The 17,873-nt window shown below is 32.4% G+C and overlaps 2 protein-coding genes across 2 annotated transcripts; one reads left to right on the forward strand and one right to left on the reverse strand.

Annotated features, from left to right (window-relative positions):
- Positions 1-1,512: 1,512 nt before the first annotated feature.
- LOC123900044 (receptor-like kinase TMK4) lies at positions 1,513-4,506 on the forward strand. Its single transcript, XM_045951344.1, has 2 exons — positions 1,513-3,094; positions 3,300-4,506. The coding sequence occupies exons 1-2, from the start codon at positions 1,645-1,647 to the stop codon at positions 4,463-4,465; spliced, it is 2,616 nt and encodes an 871-aa protein (XP_045807300.1). The 5' UTR covers positions 1,513-1,644; the 3' UTR covers positions 4,466-4,506.
- A 2,977-nt stretch (positions 4,507-7,483) lies between these two features.
- On the reverse strand, positions 7,484-12,338 carry LOC123900045 (calcium-dependent protein kinase 8-like). The gene is made up of 8 exons (XM_045951345.1): positions 11,510-12,338; positions 10,311-10,434; positions 10,053-10,196; positions 9,777-9,929; positions 9,541-9,656; positions 9,254-9,421; positions 8,451-8,681; positions 7,484-8,275 (listed from the first exon to the last, which is right to left on the reverse strand). Exons 1-8 carry the CDS (start codon positions 12,011-12,013, stop codon positions 8,120-8,122), a joined length of 1,596 nt encoding a protein of 531 aa, XP_045807301.1. The 5' UTR covers positions 12,014-12,338; the 3' UTR covers positions 7,484-8,119.
- Positions 12,339-17,873: the final 5,535 nt, after the last annotated feature.

Consider the following 17,873-nt stretch of genomic DNA (forward strand, 5'->3'; position numbering starts at 1 on the left):
ATAAGTAAAATAGGGTTGAATAGTAATTAAATATTATTTTATATCTTTAATTATTATCTTAAATGAGCTAAAATTAACAAACATAGCAAAATTAAAAACTCATATTTAAGTTTGTCAGAAAAAACTTATATTTAAGGATTTATCCATCAAGAAAACCATAGTCATACGAGTACAGAGTGAATAAAGTTTGTTTCTATATTTTCTATATAACTAATTAATAACAAGAAGCCAACACCTTGTTAAAAAATAAAATAATAAAAAAAATAAGCCAACACATGTTGAGTTGTTTGATGATTTCTCTTTTGTGATCAGTAATTGTTGTATAATTAACCTTATCACTTAGAGTGTGAGCTTCAACGTCTTTGATCCACTCCTTGTGACTTGTGAGATTCTTGGATACATATAGCACCTAATTTTACATGAATATACGTAAACATAAGTATTTTGCTGTTTTTCTTGTAGTGATAAACATATTTTGATCAACCAAATTAGGATATGCAAAATTGTACTCAAATACCTATAATTTATACAATCAAATTTTCACTTGTCTTTGCTGAACTTGTCTATAACAAATTGCTGGAACACACGCATGAAGTTTGTAATATTGACACTCAGGAGAATGTAAGAAAAGCTTTGGTGGATATGACATTTAAGTGGTCCTTGTAGCATTTCTATTACTTATGGCCTATCTGATGGATGTTGAATATTTTGAATTTACTTTAATTAATTTATTAAAATATAATTAACTGTGTATAAAATCAAATATACTTAACTTGTCATGTTTTATTTATTTTATAAATAAATATTATTATAAGGCTTAATGTTGAACGGACCGTGATGGGTTGGACCGTTCTTTCTAGTCAGTCTATTGAGAGGTCTCTGCCTCCACTGATGAGTATATATTCTACTCATCCCATTAAGCTAGATACACTGAAAAACATAACACACATAATGACTCATCAGTGAGAGGTAGAAGCACCGTCTCAACTTTTCCTCAGTTTCAATCAATGGTGGATTCATCCGTTGTCATTCCAGGTACACGATTCCAGTATATTCTTATTTACAATATACTATGCTCCATATCTACGATATATTTAGGTAAATTCTTTCAATGGATTGATTTGAATGCACCATAGACTCGCCATAATAATCTTTCTCACCATATCATTTTCTTCATCTGAATTTGCTAAACAATTCTCAAGATTATTATTATATTGTTCAAAATCGTTATATATTCAAGTACATGAACCTCTAGTGTATGTCATAATTCTTTCTTCCTCATTTCTAGAATTAACATACCATAAACATGTTTAGCATATATCCTTTCTTTTTTCCATTGTGCGGGGATTGTCAAAGTTACATATATAATTTAAAAGGAATGGAGTTGAATGGACTAAAAAAAGAAAAAAGGAATGGAGTACATTCATTTAATTCAATTCAACTTGGGCAAAAAGGTATTATTTCTCCCTCTTTTTAGTACATGTAGGGAACTCAATCACTTATGCCAATATTATTATATCATATGATATGATGACAAATTCCATTCACAATAGTGTATCTCTTCATCCTTTCTTCTTTTTAAGATATAAATTACACATTACTTAATAACTACTACTACTACTACTACAAATTACTCCAACAATCATGAAGATATTAAGCCATGGATATCTTTTGTTAACCAACCTCTTACTAATAATTTCCATCGCTGCTATTACTGATGAAGCAGATTACATGTCCAATCTTTTGAAAGCACTTACGCCAACTCCCACGGGATGGTCTAACAAAACTCACTACTGCAAATGGAAAGGCATCTCTTGCCACTCTAACTCTTACAACTCTAGTCAACTTGTTACCTCCATCATGCTCCCATCAAGTTCACTCACCGGAACACTCCCTCCATATCTCAATAGTACTCTCACTTATCTCACCCACATTGATCTCCACAATAACTCACTCAATGGTCCTTTGCCTTATTTTAGTAACCTCTCAATGCTCAAAACTGTGTCCCTTGGTCACAATAACTTCTCAACCATCCCGGAAAATTGCTTTGATACCATACTTAGTCTCAGAACCCTCAACCTTAGCAATAACTTGAACCTCTCCAACTGGGTATTTCCTATGGATGATTTACGTAGCTCCGATTTTTTGGACACCCTCGATCTCGAAGCTACAAATATGATGGGCCCATTACATCCAGAAACATTCATTTGGTTTGAATATTTGCTTACTTTTTTTATTTCTCACAACAAAATATATGGAAATCTACCCCAATCTCCCGATAACTCTAGAGTAAGGTATTTACAACTTAACAACAACAGATTCGAGGGTACAATTTCCGTTATATCAACCATGAGTAATTTGTCTCAAGCGTGGCTTCACAATAACAAGTTCGCGGGTCGAATTCCTAACATGTCCAATTGTGCTAATTTGTCTGATTTGCAGCTTCAGTCCAATCACTTAATTGGTTTGATCCCACCTTCCTTGCTTGCTCTATCTAGCTTGAACATCATCTCTTTGGACAACAATGTGCTTCACGGACCAATACCCGTGTTTCACAAGGGTGTTAAAGCAACTTTGGAACCAAATAACTTTTGTCGAAGTGATGTTGGACCTTGTGATCCCCAAGTTATGATTGTGCTTGAAATTTTTGAAGCTTTTGATCCTTATCCTCCTCTCTCAATTAAAGGGAACAATGCTTGTACCGAAAGGGAACAATCCTATTATTTCTTGATTAGCTGTGAAAGAGGGAAGATTGTTAGTTTTAAAATCTTCGATTTTGGTATAGAAGGAACCATCTCTCCCGCATTTAGCAATTTAACAAGTTTAGTGAACTTAACTCTAGCTGGAAATTCTTTGACGGGTTCAATACCAGTCAATCTTACAACTCTGCCTCAACTTCAGCTTCTTGATGTTTCTAATAATAATCTATCAGGACTAATTCCCAATTTTTCATCGAAGGTTAAGTTAAATACCACCGGCAATGCTTTGCTTGTCCAAAATATGTCTAGACAAGGTGAAAATGCAACTATTGTGGGTGATGTTCAAACTAGAGGTTCATCTAAAGCAAACCTTAGACCTGTAATTTGGATTGCAGGTATGCTTCCATATTCATTATATGTTTCAAATTGCCTTTGTTTTGTTACCTTTGGCCATGCTTCCATAAAAAGAAAATGGAATAATTAGTGAAGTTTAAATAAGTTAAATTGTCAAATCTAAATACTATATAATTTAACTTATTTAAACTTCACTAATTATTTCATTTTCTTTTGTTTATAATTCTCCCTCATGCAAACATGCAGGAGCATCAATGATTAGTGTTGGATTTGTCATACTTATTCTGTTGATTAGTTGTAAACGTAAGAGGTATCATATTTTGGTAAAAAGGTGGGTCTTCAAGAAAACAAAAAAATCTATAGACCACAATGTAGAGGATTTCATACAAAGTTATAACTTGTCAGCGCCAATTAAGCAATATAGATACTCAGAAGTTAAAAGAATGACAAACTCATTCCGGGATAAATTAGGTCAAGGAGGATATGGTGTTGTTTACAAAGCAAGTTTACCTGATGGACGTCAAGTGGCAGTGAAAGTGATAAACGAGTCAAAGGGAAATGGAGAAGAATTCATAAATGAAGTGGCGAGTATTAGTCGAACCTCACATGTGAACATCGTTTCACTTTTAGGTTTTTGTTATGAGAACAAAAGAGCACTAATATATGAATTCATGTCCAATGGATCATTGGATAAGTTTATCCTTAAAAGTGGATTTCCTGATGCAGTTTGTAGTTTGGATTGGAACACAATGTACCAAATTGCAATCGGCATTGCTCGAGGACTAGAATACTTGCATCAAGGATGTATTTCAAGAATTTTGCATCTTGATATCAAACCCCAAAACATTCTTTTGGATGAAGATTTTTGCCCAAAAATCTCTGATTTTGGACTAGCTAAAATATGCCAAAGGAAGGATAGTGTTGTATCCATGCTTGGAACAAGAGGAACTATAGGATACATAGCACCAGAAGTATTTAGCCGAACCTATGGTGGAGTTTCTCACAAGTCTGATGTATACAGTTATGGTATGTTAATTCTAGAAATGATTGGAGGAAGAAAGAATTATGACACTGGAGGTTCGTGTACTTCTGAAATGTACTTTCCAGACTGGATTTATAAGGATCTTGAACAAGGTAATAATAATCTTGAGAATTGTTTAGCAAATTCAGATGAAGAAAATGACATGGTGAGAAAGATTACTATGGTGAGTCTATGGTGCATTCAAATCAATCCATCAGATAGACCATCAATGAGTAAAGTAATAGAAATGCTACAAGGACCACTTCAGTCAATTTCATATCCTCCAAAGCCTTTCTTACATTCTCCTGAAGTGCCATCATTACAAACTTCATATGTGTCTTCCAGCAATTTTTCAGAGACAAATTCAGCAAAGACAACTGTGAAAATGTGATTAAACTTAATTATAAATTGTAGGTATTTGAGCTTCAACACATGTTCATATATATATATATATATATATATATATATATATATATATATATATATATCTTTTCAAGATCTTACTTATATTCAGCAATTCAAAATTTAAAGTCGTTTATTTAGTGACTTGTAAACTATAATGACTTTAAGGACTTGTAAATTTAATAAATGGGTAATTTAAGATAAAAAATACTAGTAAGTAGTACACTACATCAAGAAGAAAATTAGAAACAAAGTATTGTGGTAAAAAAAATTAAGTTGAAGGAGTACGATAAAAAATTCTAATGAGAAACCCTTTAATTTGTTTCCACAACATTAGCAGCTATGTACAAGACAGCAAGAAGGCACAAAGTTGAGAACCCCAAATATACTGTGCTGATACCAATCTTGTTTACAACACTCAAGAAAATTAGTGTAGCAACAAAGCTAATGCATTATGAGCTTTGGAGTTTCAAAACTTATAGAAAGATAAAAGAATAACATGTACTATTAGATTCCAAAGTTAAATCACTAACCCAATGTGTGCCTACTGACAAAGAAATTGATTTTGCTCTGATTCTTGATGCAAATATTTCTGGTAGAAGAAGGGCATGCACAGAACCACCTCAAAGGATAAGGAGAGTTTCCCTTCCTTTTTTTGTCCATCAAGGAGGAAGCAACAAAAGTGCATGCACCAGAATTAAACACCAGGACAAATGTATAAAATATAATGTTTGTCCACATTTCATACTAATTCTTAAAAAAAAATATGGATTGTATTGTGTCGAATTCAACCTACAAAATTGACTTCTAAGTTGAAGAATGTTCCCCACTTGTAAACATATTTACCTCATCTAATGCGGGACTTGGAACACACCTCTCACATGTCAGGGACTGAACATATTGAGCATGGTCCAATATCTGGTGCCCGAACGGATATTAGATAGACTCTATACTATCTTAAACTTTGAATTGGGCTTAACGAGATCAACTCTACAAAGTCAATTTTGTGAGGATGAGTTATGCCCCACATAAAAACCTAATATAATATTAAATCTTAATGATTCGGGTCACCGACCATATTATCCACGCACAGAGCCTGATTGTGTATTGTTGGGCATGTGAGGGTGTATCGGGAAAAATCTATGTCCCGAATTGAAAACAGATAAGGACTGAAAAGAACATATAAATAGTGGCACATTTCACCTTAAAAGCTAATTTTGTAGAGCCGAGTTAAATCTAAACTTTTAAGACTAATCAATTTTTAGAATGAAAAGTACTAACCAAAAACATTGATGCACCAACCAGTGCACTTGCTGCAACATCTGAAACAATTCCTGCATTGCGAAAGACAACGTTGAATAATATACCACTGCATTTATTCCAGCCAATTGTTGGAACAAGAAAAGTGTCGCGCCAATGCTGACGACTGCAACAACTAATATTTTAGAGAAATGCTACAACAATTCATTCAGCATTAATGATTTTAGAACAAACCAAAATGAAATTTAGCTGAGAAACTAAATAAGTAAATATAATTATAACTGATGGTTAGCATCTATAGTAACAAAGATATAAAATTAACTGATGAAGATATTATTAGCAGTTTTTTGCTGCTAAAATTTTGCTTAAATACAGTAAAAACCTTTTCTACCATTAATAATCAAACATGGAATCAGTCTTAACTTAAATTTTATAATACCTTTCCAATATTGTCTACTAAACAGTTCAAACCATCCTGCTTCAGATTCAGAAGAACCTTGACTTGCTGCTGTCAAGTCCTGCATAACCGAACCAACTATTTATTTTCCTATAATGTTTTAATAGCCTTTTCAGCTTCAGAGATTTTCCCTTGCTGTAAAAGAAGAGATGTAATTTTCTCAGAAAATTATTGCAATTCAGTAAACTTCTAGTGAGATATACTTTGAAGGCAAGAGCTCCATAAGACCAGACCTTCATGCACTTTGAGACAAACCTCGTGAAAGACTGGATTGGCAGCAATGTTCATTGTTAAGATATATGTTATGTTTGAATAATCCAAGTTTGTACAAGTTATACATTTGTGGAAATATCAAAAATGCGGTTTACAACTGTACATTCATCTTAATTAACGGATTGTCACCGGTAATACATAGTTTGGTCGCGAGGTTAGTAAAGTTTGGTTAAGAATTGTTTCTACCAAGAATTGAACTTGAGTTCTCCCGAGCGACTCATCCTTGGGGGAACTTGAGCTCAACGGGGGACCATCTCACAATGGTGGAGCTTATTAACACAATGGAGGACCATCCCACACATACATCAAGCATAAGATGGTACTTAGACTATAAAAATCTTACACTCACAACTGTTTAAACGTACAACACCAGCACATTTCGGAGATACATTTTTAGGTAGTGACTAAGATTCTCCGATCAGCTCACCTTTACCCAGTATAACATCTAGGACATAACCAATCCACTCAATTGATTTTGTTTTCACAAAAATCAATTATAGACTCGGTTATATCCATAACTATTTTTATAACCGATTTTATGTTTTTAAAACCGATTCTGAACAAGAAAAATTCATCATCCTCTTGACATCAACACTTAAGATACAACTAAGCAGCTCAGTATTTTGGTTAATGTGTCTTCTAATTTAGGAAAAAGTTGTAGACAGTTCCAAAAACCTTTATCCTCCTTTTGTGTATTCATCAAAACTAAGAGAGTTAGGTTTGAGTGAAAAGATAGTAAGTTGTGAGAAGTCTGTTGATGCTAGAAGAAATAATATATGTTTTCTGTAGGTCCTCAGTGATGCTAGAAGAAATAACTCATGAAGTAACAGACACTCAAGAAGCTATAGATTTGTGTGTTAAAGTTAGAAGATTTAATTGGCTCACTTTAAAATCCATGAAAAGAACTCATGGATGAAGTGCCCTTCAAAAAGGGAAAAGAAGCCCATGGATGAGAACTAGGAAAATCTCGATAAAGCGAGTTTCACTTTCCACATTGACAAATCACAACTATAAGTGTTGTCGATAACTATAATTTAATACGAAAGTAATAGCTTTGTTTATGAAACCTGATACAATAAGTAAGTCATCGTCACTGACCAAGATCTTACATAAGTTTCATTGATAAATGTAGTACAATATGCATGTATTCCAAAAGTCATATATTTGTTATTTCAATTTCACATAGCTAAAAATGCCATCCCTATCTAAAGGTGCATTTGCTAAAAATGCCAAATGATTAGTCATTGTAGCCGTGAATATTTGAAATATTTACAGCAACACAAATCGAAGACCTATCAGATCCTCCCATCCAAGACTTTTCTGAAATGATACCAACAAGCCAAAAGAGTGAAGAAGAAAAACAAAAACTGCAAAGCACACGGACATCACGGCTAAGTTGGCACCAAAAGAATGTGTATTGTTGCTTCTATGCAACAAACTGAGTTTGGGGATCCCAACAACACCTACCCAAACATGCACTCAGAACTATATCCTATATCATCCCAAAAGATGGGGGGGAGGGGGTCTCCAAAGCATATAAGAAAAATAAGATATAAAAGAATTATAATGAAGGAAAAAGAAAAATGATGATGACGACTTCTTCCTTTTTATCATATTTGCCTTTCAAGGAGTAAAATTAGACATTTTCTAAAGTCATCTACCCTCGTTGTTCAATCCTAATGACCCCTCTTTCATCAGTTTGAGACTTAGACTGGTAAACCTCTCTCGCGAATATTGCCTTGATGCTTTTCTCCAATCTGTGCCAGCCTTCATCATTGCAGCAAATTCCTCATAACTTATTCTTCCGTCCTACAGTTTAACGAAGAAAACGATTAACGAGTGGTTCCAATTATAGACAAATTAAACATCTACATACAAGCAATGTTGTTTTAAAGTTATAATCTTGATCAAGAATCCATCCGTCAGGGGATTCTCTTCAAAACACCAATGGAATTAAAGCATAACATTCATTGAAATTTCTGACCTTATCGGTGTCCACGTCATGCATAATTGCTTTAATGACTTCTTCACTATTTGCGTCAACCTCATCAGCCAAGGCATTACGTAACTCCTCAAGTTCAATAAACCCAGATTCGTTTTTATCAAAAAATTGGAATGCTCTTTGAAGGTGTTCATCATGGGATATCTTTCTCAAATGAATAGAAATGGCTACAAACTCTCCATAATCTAGGAACCCGTCTTTGTCTACATCGCCCTGTAAAAGCAGCTCACAAAGATTAGAAATTGAAGAGATGCCTTTTAAAGGATATATAGTACCTACATATGGTACTTTCTATTAAAGAAGGAATAGAAAGAGAATTGAGAGTGTCCGCTTGTGACAAATTATTAGTTCAAACATGACTACTAAAAAACATGTTTATGTTTGACATCACATATATGAACTGGTACACTCGTAAATGGCCTGTTTATGACTTAATTGATGTTATCTACCAGCATAAGTACTAGTGAGACTTTTTTGGAGAGCTTATGAAAACAGCTTATGACATGTCCATAAATTTTTTTATAAGCTCTCCAGAATAGCTTATGAAAATAACTTATAGCTTATGTAAAAACAATTTGACTTTATATTATCTTTTGCGTAGAAATAACTTTACATAAGCCTTATATCGTATGATAAGTCCTTATGCTGTTAGTACTTATTTAAGTTAATTATCTAAACAGGAAAACCACTCTAGTTGACAATTAGCTTTTGACAAACTACTTATTTCTATACGCATGAATTATGAAACAAACAAAAAAGACCCCAGATAATGGGAATATACTCACAGCTTCCATAAGTATTTGGACATCTCCATCAGGAATTTGGTGGCCTAGCTTATGCAACCCTACTCGTAGTTCGTCAATGTTAATTTTGCCTTTACGTTCTGTATCCATCACTTCGAATCCCTCTTTTATTCCAGCAACTTCTTCTACAGACAAATGATCTGCTATCACCTGCTCACATGAAAGCAATATAACATAATCAAAAAAATTACTAAAATAAAATGGTCATATATGGATAAATATTTAAAAATAATTTCTAATGAGATATTCAAGTATTACTGAAACATTACCCTCAATGCTGTTTTCTTAAGTTTGTTCATTACAGAAAATTGCATGAGCCTTGATCGGACTGCTTCTCCCAATGAAACATTAGGAGCTGTCTTAGCATTCTGCAACCATGGATGATCTGCATTTTGTTAACAAGCAATGTTAACATCATTGTTCATCTGCTAAGCAGAAAATATTCAACACAATTCTATGTTTACTTCATCTACCGAAGCATTCTATTACATGAATTGCATTTTACCTAACACTTCCTGTGCAGTAAGCCGGCGCTTTGGGTCAGGATCAAGCATCTTTTTAACAAGGTCTTTTGCATTATCAGAAACCTTTGGCCATGGCTCCCTACTAAAGTCAAGATTAGATCGTATAATTGCTTGAGCAACTCCCTGCTCAGTTTCTGCATTTTAAGAGAAGATTTAGAAAATTAAATGTATCACAAAAATGAAAGCAAGAAATAATGATTTAATAGATATTGCAACATCCACACGCAAAATACAACATTCACAAGATAAAAATCAACCTGCCCAAAACGGAGGGACACCACAAAGTAAGATGTAAAGAATGACACCAGCACTCCAGATATCAATTTCAGGGCCATAATTTCTTTTTAATACTTCAGGGGCCATGTAATATGGACTTCCAACTATCTCATTAAATTTATCACCTGCAGAGAATGGAACACTTCAGCTAACTTTACATTGATGGCTAGGCCAAAATGATGAAGATCAAGCTTCAAGCAACAGCATCAAGTGATTCGATAACTAGGTAAAGGCACTACCTGGTTTAAAGGTAATTGACAAACCAAAGTCAATAGCTTTCAAAAGTGATGTTTCCTTCTTGTCTGCAAATAAAAAGTTCTCTGGTTTGAGATCCCGATGAATCACACCATGTTTGTGGCACTCCTGAAAAACAACAAATTACAATATAATCAAGACTAAATCCCAAATTCATCTTAACCAACTGAGGGGAAAATCTCTCAAATATATCAGCACAACGAAAGCAAAGAATCATCATACCAACCGAGAAACAAATTATACCTTGTCCTAACATTATAGCTCAAAATATGTTAACAAGTTATATATTTTATTTGCAAAAACTTTGAAAAGTTAGATCCTCAAAGCAGCTATTTAAGCGACAGAAAACAAAGTAAATCCATTTATAAGACTTACACTTACTTTTGTCAAACCACCCACACAAAATGGGAAAAAAATATAAAAAGGGAACAAAACATAACACAAGAAAATATGCTACTCTTCAACTCTTCATATGCACTTTCTCCACATATGTGACCAAAAGCTAAGCTTACTTAACATATTTGTCCCTGGACCATAGGTACTCTAACTTCATCACATACAAAATTTTACAAACCAATCTTGCATTAACTTGTAACTATGAGTTTATCAGTTAAATTAAAGTTTCTAACTCTTGAAAAAGTCCTCATAAATTAATAGGTCTCGTTTGAATTTGACTTATTTTTGAGCTTTTGAAAATAGCTTATGCAAATAAATAAAGTTTTATGTTAATTCAGTTTTCACTTACAAAAATTGTATCTTAAGCTATTTTCTCATAAATTACCTGGAAAAGCTTATAATAATATATAAAACCTTATTTATTTGCATAAGCTGTTTTGCATAAGCTCAAAAATAAGTCAATCCAAACAGGCCCTTCAGCCTGAATACTCGCTACCAGAAACATATATAATCGAGGCCAAGTCTATATAGTGCACAAGCGAGACAGCTCTTTCACCATGCACAAACTCATTTTCACCGTTCGATCAATAACCCTCACCACTGGATCAAAATATTACATCTGGCATCTCATTTGATCTAATAATGAAACTTATCGATCCAATAATGAAAAAACAAGTTTGTGCATGATGAAAGATTTGTCACATTTACAAAGCCTATAATCAAACATAATTAATTTCCATAATAAAATAAAATAAAAAAATAAACAGAGTTGATGATTATATATAACCTGAACAACTTCAACGATGGTTTTAACGACGGAAGCGGCGGCACGTTCGGTATAATGTCCTTTAGCAACAATACGATCAAAAAGTTCACCACCTTCACAAAGCTCCATAACAAGATGAACATCATCATCATCTTCATAAGTATCCTTCAACGTAACGATATTAGGATGTTTAGGTAAATGTCTCATAATTTCAACTTCTCTTCTAACATCTTCAATATCAATCGCAGTTCTAAGCTTATTCTTGGAAATCGATTTACAAGCAAGTTCTTCATTTGTTTCTCTATCTTTACATAAATACGTAATTCCGAATTCACCTCTCCCTAATTCCCTCCCTAATTCATATCTTAGCCCAATCTCTCGGCCCGTGGGCTCTTTCAACACCACCAAATTATTCTTCTCATTTTTTTTGGTGTTGTTTTTCTTCTCAGGCCCATTTTTCCCGGGCTTTTCCTTTCGTTTATGTTTTCTGGTGATAACGGATGGAATTGTACAGCAATTTCCCATTGATTTTATAGATCTAAGATAAAATTCAAGATCTGTTGTTGTTGTTGTTTGTTGTTTATAAATATGTATATAAAATTGATGAAAATTGATGAAAGGAATGAAAATATTTGATTTGATTAGATAATTATATTATAATATAATATATATAAAGGGAGGGGTTTTTGGGAGAGAAATGAATGAAATGAAGAACGTGAAAGGAAGGAAGGAGATGGTCAAAGATGACGATCAGACGCGTTCATGGTCTCCTTCCTTCTTTTCTATCTATTCTCCTCTTTCTTTCTTTCTCTCTTTTCTCTATTTGATTATTGATTATTGATTTTTCTCTCTCTCTAGAACTAGAACAACTAGAATTAAAAAGGTAGAGATGGTTTGTTAGTTTACCAAATTTGTCTTTTGGTAAAAACAAATAGATTAATTAATTACCATTACAATTTTGGTCTACTTATTCTAATTTTGATTCTTATTTTTATCTGTCTTATTAGTTAATCTAATTACTAAAATTTCATCTCCAGCCATGATAAAAAAACAAATTACTAAAATTTCATTTTGAAAATAAATAAGCTTGAGAATTTTTTTTCAATAATAAATAAAGTTGAAGTATTTAGAGATCGAACTCTAACTTCTACATATAAAATACGATTTCTTTTGGAATTGAACTAAGTTTATGTGGAGTTGAACTAATTTGGTAATTTAATTTGTATTAAATATTTATATGTTTAATGTTATATTTAAAGAATTATATGTTTGACAAATATGTTTGATTTCATATCACAATAACAAATAAAAGATAGAAAAACAATGAACATATATTATTTATTTATATTGTTTTAAAAAATGACAATATTAATAAGTATAGTATTTATATTCTTTTCAAAAAATGACGATATTAAAAAAGACGTATAATCATCCCGTGACCTTAACTTAGTTGTCAGGGACATTATATTATATATGTAGTGGTTCGAGGTTCGAATCCTGGTTATCTCATTTATTCACCTTAAGGATGAAATTTTTAGCCTACGTGTCAAAAGAAAAATGTTTTGTCTAACATGAAAGAGTGGTTCATGTCGTCATGGTTCACAAGTCATGAATAACATTAAAATGAATACGAATTTTACAAAATTTACCGTTGGATTGAAAATTTATATCATATAGATCTTCCATAATTTTTTTTAAAGAAATTGAAAAAAAAATTGATATCTTATTAAGACTCATCAAGATTAAAGGTTTATGTGATTCAAAACTGATCGGTTCAATGCTTATTTATTTTATAAAAGATTAAAAAAAAACAAAATGATGCCGTTTTTAAACTTTTTCTTTAAAAACAATTATTAAAATTGAAATTAGAAAGTCAGATAGTGAGAACTTATATGATTCATACGAATATGAGTTAGATTTTTTTCAAAATTTATTTGTATTTGTGCTATTTTGTTGTGTGTGATGACTGTGTTTAAAATTTGAATTTAAAAAATGAAATTGTGACATAATGATATTTTGAAATTTTCACATTTGTTATGTGTCATATTTTTTTTAGAGTCTGAATCATTTGGTTCGATCCGATTTAATACCTATTTATTTTTGTTATAGAGACCGGATTATTCAATCGAGTTATTCAGTTTTATCCAGTTTAGTCATGTGGTTTGACCAGTGGCTCAGTGGTTCGACCCAATACCCTCAATGGTTCGATGTCCTGATATGATTTTTAAAACAATAGATGAAAGAAAAATGTGGTTTGAGATCTTCAATTTGCCCCTAACAAAGAGTTGGTCAGGCACGTGGAGCGTGGTGAAAAAGTGATTGGGTGCGGACATATCTTTATATTATTCTATGAAATATTTTAATTCAACACTTAAAATTATTGTTGAACGGTGAAAGATATAATAGGGTGTTGCACCCTAGACTTTGCTATAAGAGAAAGTGGATCAGACCAAAACATTTTCAGAAAGATGTTAAATTATGTTTCATCATGTCTCAATGACTGACACAGAGTGTCCTCTTGTTAAAGAATGTCAAGACTCTTTGACTTGCACAAGGTATTTTGTCTCTGCTTCATTAAATTCACATAGGAGCGTGCTCAAAGTAAACTATGTTCAAAGGGTCGTTTCCAAGAAAGCTACTCATTTCTTCTACTGCAAAGGATTTGGAATTTTTTAAGTAATTGGATTGATTTGATCATAAGAGCAAAAGAAAGTAACTGAATGTTAGCTTTCAATGGATCTATTTGTGTTGGCAAGTCTTCAAGCAACGGCTCTCTACTTCTCTCCTATATATATATATATATATATATATATATATATATATGGGGTTTTCTAACTTAGACCCTAGTTAGGTCTAAGTTAGCAAGGTGCACCTTTTGAGTTGGACCAAAATACCCATTCTTTTAATTTTTGAAAGAATAGAGCAACAGGGGCATTTCTGTAATTTTACATAAAAAAAAAAATAACAACACGCGCCCCACCTTCTTAAACAATTAATAGACGTCGATCCAGTGTCGCGCGCGTACGGAAGGACCATGGTTACAGACCGTTGATTTCCATCAGACAGCCAAGATGTGATCTCATTAAGACTGTCTGATCAATCAGACAGCCCAGATCATCCTGATCTATCAGATCATCTTGTCTGCGCCACACTAGATTATATGCTGGAGAGAGAAAATTTTGCTTTTGAAAAAGGCAGCCACGTGTCAGCATATGAATGGGTCTGCGTGATTTTTTTCATTTTATACTTTAAACTCGATTATTTCGTCGTAAATTAATTTTTTATTTTTTATTTTTTATACCAAAATTCATAATTTTTTTTTCTCTACAAATAGAGACTTGGTTCGTTTGATTTGGACACCGAAAAAAAAACGCAATTTTTCACTACTTTAAACTCGATTATTTCGTCGTAAATTAATTTTTTATTTTTTATTTTTTATACCAAAATTCATAATTTTTTTTTTCCTACAAATAGAGACTTGGTTCGTTTGATTTGGACACCGAAATCCTTCTGAAACCATTTAGCTTGTAGAATGGTTTCAGAGAGTTGTAATCTGAAACCATTTTGCTGGTAAAATGGTTTCAGAAGCAAATAACTAATAATCAACTTACTGAAACCATTTTACCAGCAAAATGGTTTCAGATTACAACTCTCTGAAACCATTCTACCAGATAAATGGTTTCAGAAGCAAACACAATTAATAAATTACTCACTGAAACCATTTTGCTGGTAGAATGCTTTCAGTAAGTTGATTATTAGTTATTTGCTTCTGAAACCATTTAGCTTGTAGAATGGTTGCACATAGTTGTATTCTGAAACCATTTTACTGGTAGAATGGTTTCAGTGAGTAATTTATTAATTGTGTTTGCTTCTGAAACCATTTATCTGGTAGAATGGTTTCAGAGAGTTGTAATCTGAAACCATTTTGCTGGTAAAATGGTTTCAGTAAGTTGATTATTAGTTATTTGCTTCTGAAACCATTTAGCTTGTAGAATGGTTTCAGAGATTTGTACTCCGAAACCATTTTTCTGGTAGAATGGTTTCAGTGAGTTGATGTAAGGTAGTGAAAAATGAGATTAAGGTAGTGAAAAATTGGGTTTTTTTTTTCTGTGTCCAAATCAAACGAACCAAGTCTCTATTTGTAGAGAAAAAAAAATTATGAATTTTGGTATAAAAAATAAAAAATAAAAAATTAATTTACGACGAAATAATCGAGTTTAAAGTAGTGAAAAATTGCGTTTTTTTTTCGGTGTCCAAATCAAACAAACCAAGTCTCTATTTGTAGAGAAAAAAAATTATGAATTTTGGTATAAAAATTAAAAAATAAAAAATTAATTTACGACGAAATAATCGAGTTTAAAGTATAAAATGAAAAAAATCACGCAGACCCAATAATAGCGTGACACGTGGCTGCCTTTTTCAAAAGCAAAGTTTCTCTCTCCTCCCATCCTGTCCACCACGCGCACCTGTCGGCGCGTGTCATGCACGCGCGTGATTTTTGTCCTGTAATCGCGTGACACGTGTCCTGGGGGGGGGGAAAAGAAGTGGGGGCGCGTGTACTGTTGCATAAAATTACAGAAATGCCCCTGTTGCTCTATTCTTCCAAAAAATTAAAAAATGGGTATTTTTGTCCAACTCAAAAGGTGCACCTTGCTAATTTAGACCCAACTGGGTCTAAGTTAGCAGCCCCCTATATATATATATATGCGACTTTAAGCATTTGAAGACTTACAATTCTACAAGCCAATTTACATGACACAACTCAAGCTCACAACACTCTGATATAATATGTGAAATCTACCACAAAAACACTACCCCCTCCTGCCCAATTTGATTGATACGGTTGACTATTTCACGCATGTCGATGCATAACTTTGACGATTAATATTTTTAATTGTATAGTAAAAATTATAAATATTTGATATTTTAAAAATACTCATGGAGACAAATCAAACAACATCTTATATGCTAATATTTATTTTTGTTTATTAGTAGAAAAATAAGGTCAAAACAACATGTGTGAATATTGCATAACAATCAATTGTGTCAATCAAATTGGGACGCAGGGAGTAAGAAATATTGTATTCATACAAACTTTATATCTTAGAATATCTAAATAGATTAAAAACACTACTCTTTATTAAATGCATAAATTTCAATAAAATTTTATCACATTTAACTTCTTAACATGTGCTTCACATTCTCTTAAAAAAGAGGGAGTAACTAAAGTGATGATCACGAATTGTTGCTCAATAATCAATACAAGCTCATTGCTCAAAAAACAAGCAAAGTTGGACTTATTGTTTTTGTACTCAACTATTTTCCGCTTCTACTTTTCATGAAAAAATTATTTTCCGCTTCTTTCCTCTTTTGAATATTTGACCTTCCATGCATATGGCTTCTACATCAATTCAACGTAAATATTAATAAATGGATATGGCTTCTACATCAATTCAACGTAGATATTAAGTATATTATATGATTCTCAATGTAGGTACAACTTATACTTAAAATAAAAAGTTGTCATATAATTTTCAATTTTTGTCAAATCCTAAAAATAATTTTAAAATCAAACACGATATATTAGAGTTGTCCTATTCAATCTCTTATTTTTAATAAATCAAACTAATCTTTATAATCGTAATTTCTATTTAATTTATATGAATGATATATAATATAACAATTTTATGGTATAGAAGGAGTACCAATATTACTATTACTAATCCTACTTTTATTCTAGACTAGAAAACAGAAAAGTTGTCTCACGACTTATTTATTATTTACCATCTATGATTGTGTTATTGAATTAGTCCTCTAAATGATTTAATGCCAACTAGTACAAAGGGATTACACTCATATAATATTGAGGTTGCATTTATCACCACTTCTAGAAAAACCTGTCTGTTTCCACCCACGGGTGACACATACCCAATCTAGATCATGTTCATTTTCTTCTTTTATCTTGTCCCAATCTAGTTGATTTTCAGCAGGTTTGTTGTTCGGTAAAAGATGCTTAGACTCTTCCAATAGTTACAAATATATATACTATATGAAGAAATTGTGTGTAATGGAAAAATATTTATTCACAATTCACAAACGACAAACCGAGTTTTAATTGTCCAACATTGACGTTTGCATTGAAAATTCGTCAAGGAAATATGTTTTACAAAATGAATTTTTTTACTACTAAAAAATAATTAATTATATTATTTGAAAATCATGCATTGACACTAAAAAATAGTTAACTAAATCATATTTCATATGATACGAAGAGAGTATTTGATAAGGGGTACGTGTTTAGGAAGGTTTTGTGTTCGAGAATCATGTGATAACTTGAAAATAATTCCATCTAAACTTTAAAATGGGTGTAGATCAGTCAACCCAA

Source organism: Trifolium pratense, linkage group LG7, assembly GCF_020283565.1.
Source record: "Trifolium pratense cultivar HEN17-A07 linkage group LG7, ARS_RC_1.1, whole genome shotgun sequence".
Taxonomy (NCBI): domain Eukaryota; kingdom Viridiplantae; phylum Streptophyta; class Magnoliopsida; order Fabales; family Fabaceae; genus Trifolium; species Trifolium pratense.

What these genes read in the sequence shown, in the direction of transcription:
- LOC123900044 (XM_045951344.1), top strand. Translation starts at nt 1,645, where the DNA reads ATGAAGATATTAAGCCATGGATATCTTTTGTTAACCAACCTCTTACTA. An exon ending in ACCTGTAATTTGGATTGCAG is followed by an intron (nt 3,095 to 3,299) that starts GTATGCTTCCAT and finishes GCAAACATGCAG; the next exon opens with GAGCATCAATGATTAGTGTT.
- LOC123900045 (XM_045951345.1), bottom strand. Translation starts at nt 12,013, where the DNA reads ATGGGAAATTGCTGTACAATTCCATCCGTTATCACCAGAAAACATAAA. An exon ending in TTAAGAAAACAGCATTGAGG is followed by an intron (nt 9,422 to 9,540) that starts GTAATGTTTCAG and finishes TCATGTGAGCAG; the next exon opens with GTGATAGCAGATCATTTGTC. An exon ending in ATGACGTGGACACCGATAAG is followed by an intron (nt 8,276 to 8,450) that starts GTCAGAAATTTC and finishes GTTAAACTGTAG; the next exon opens with GACGGAAGAATAAGTTATGA.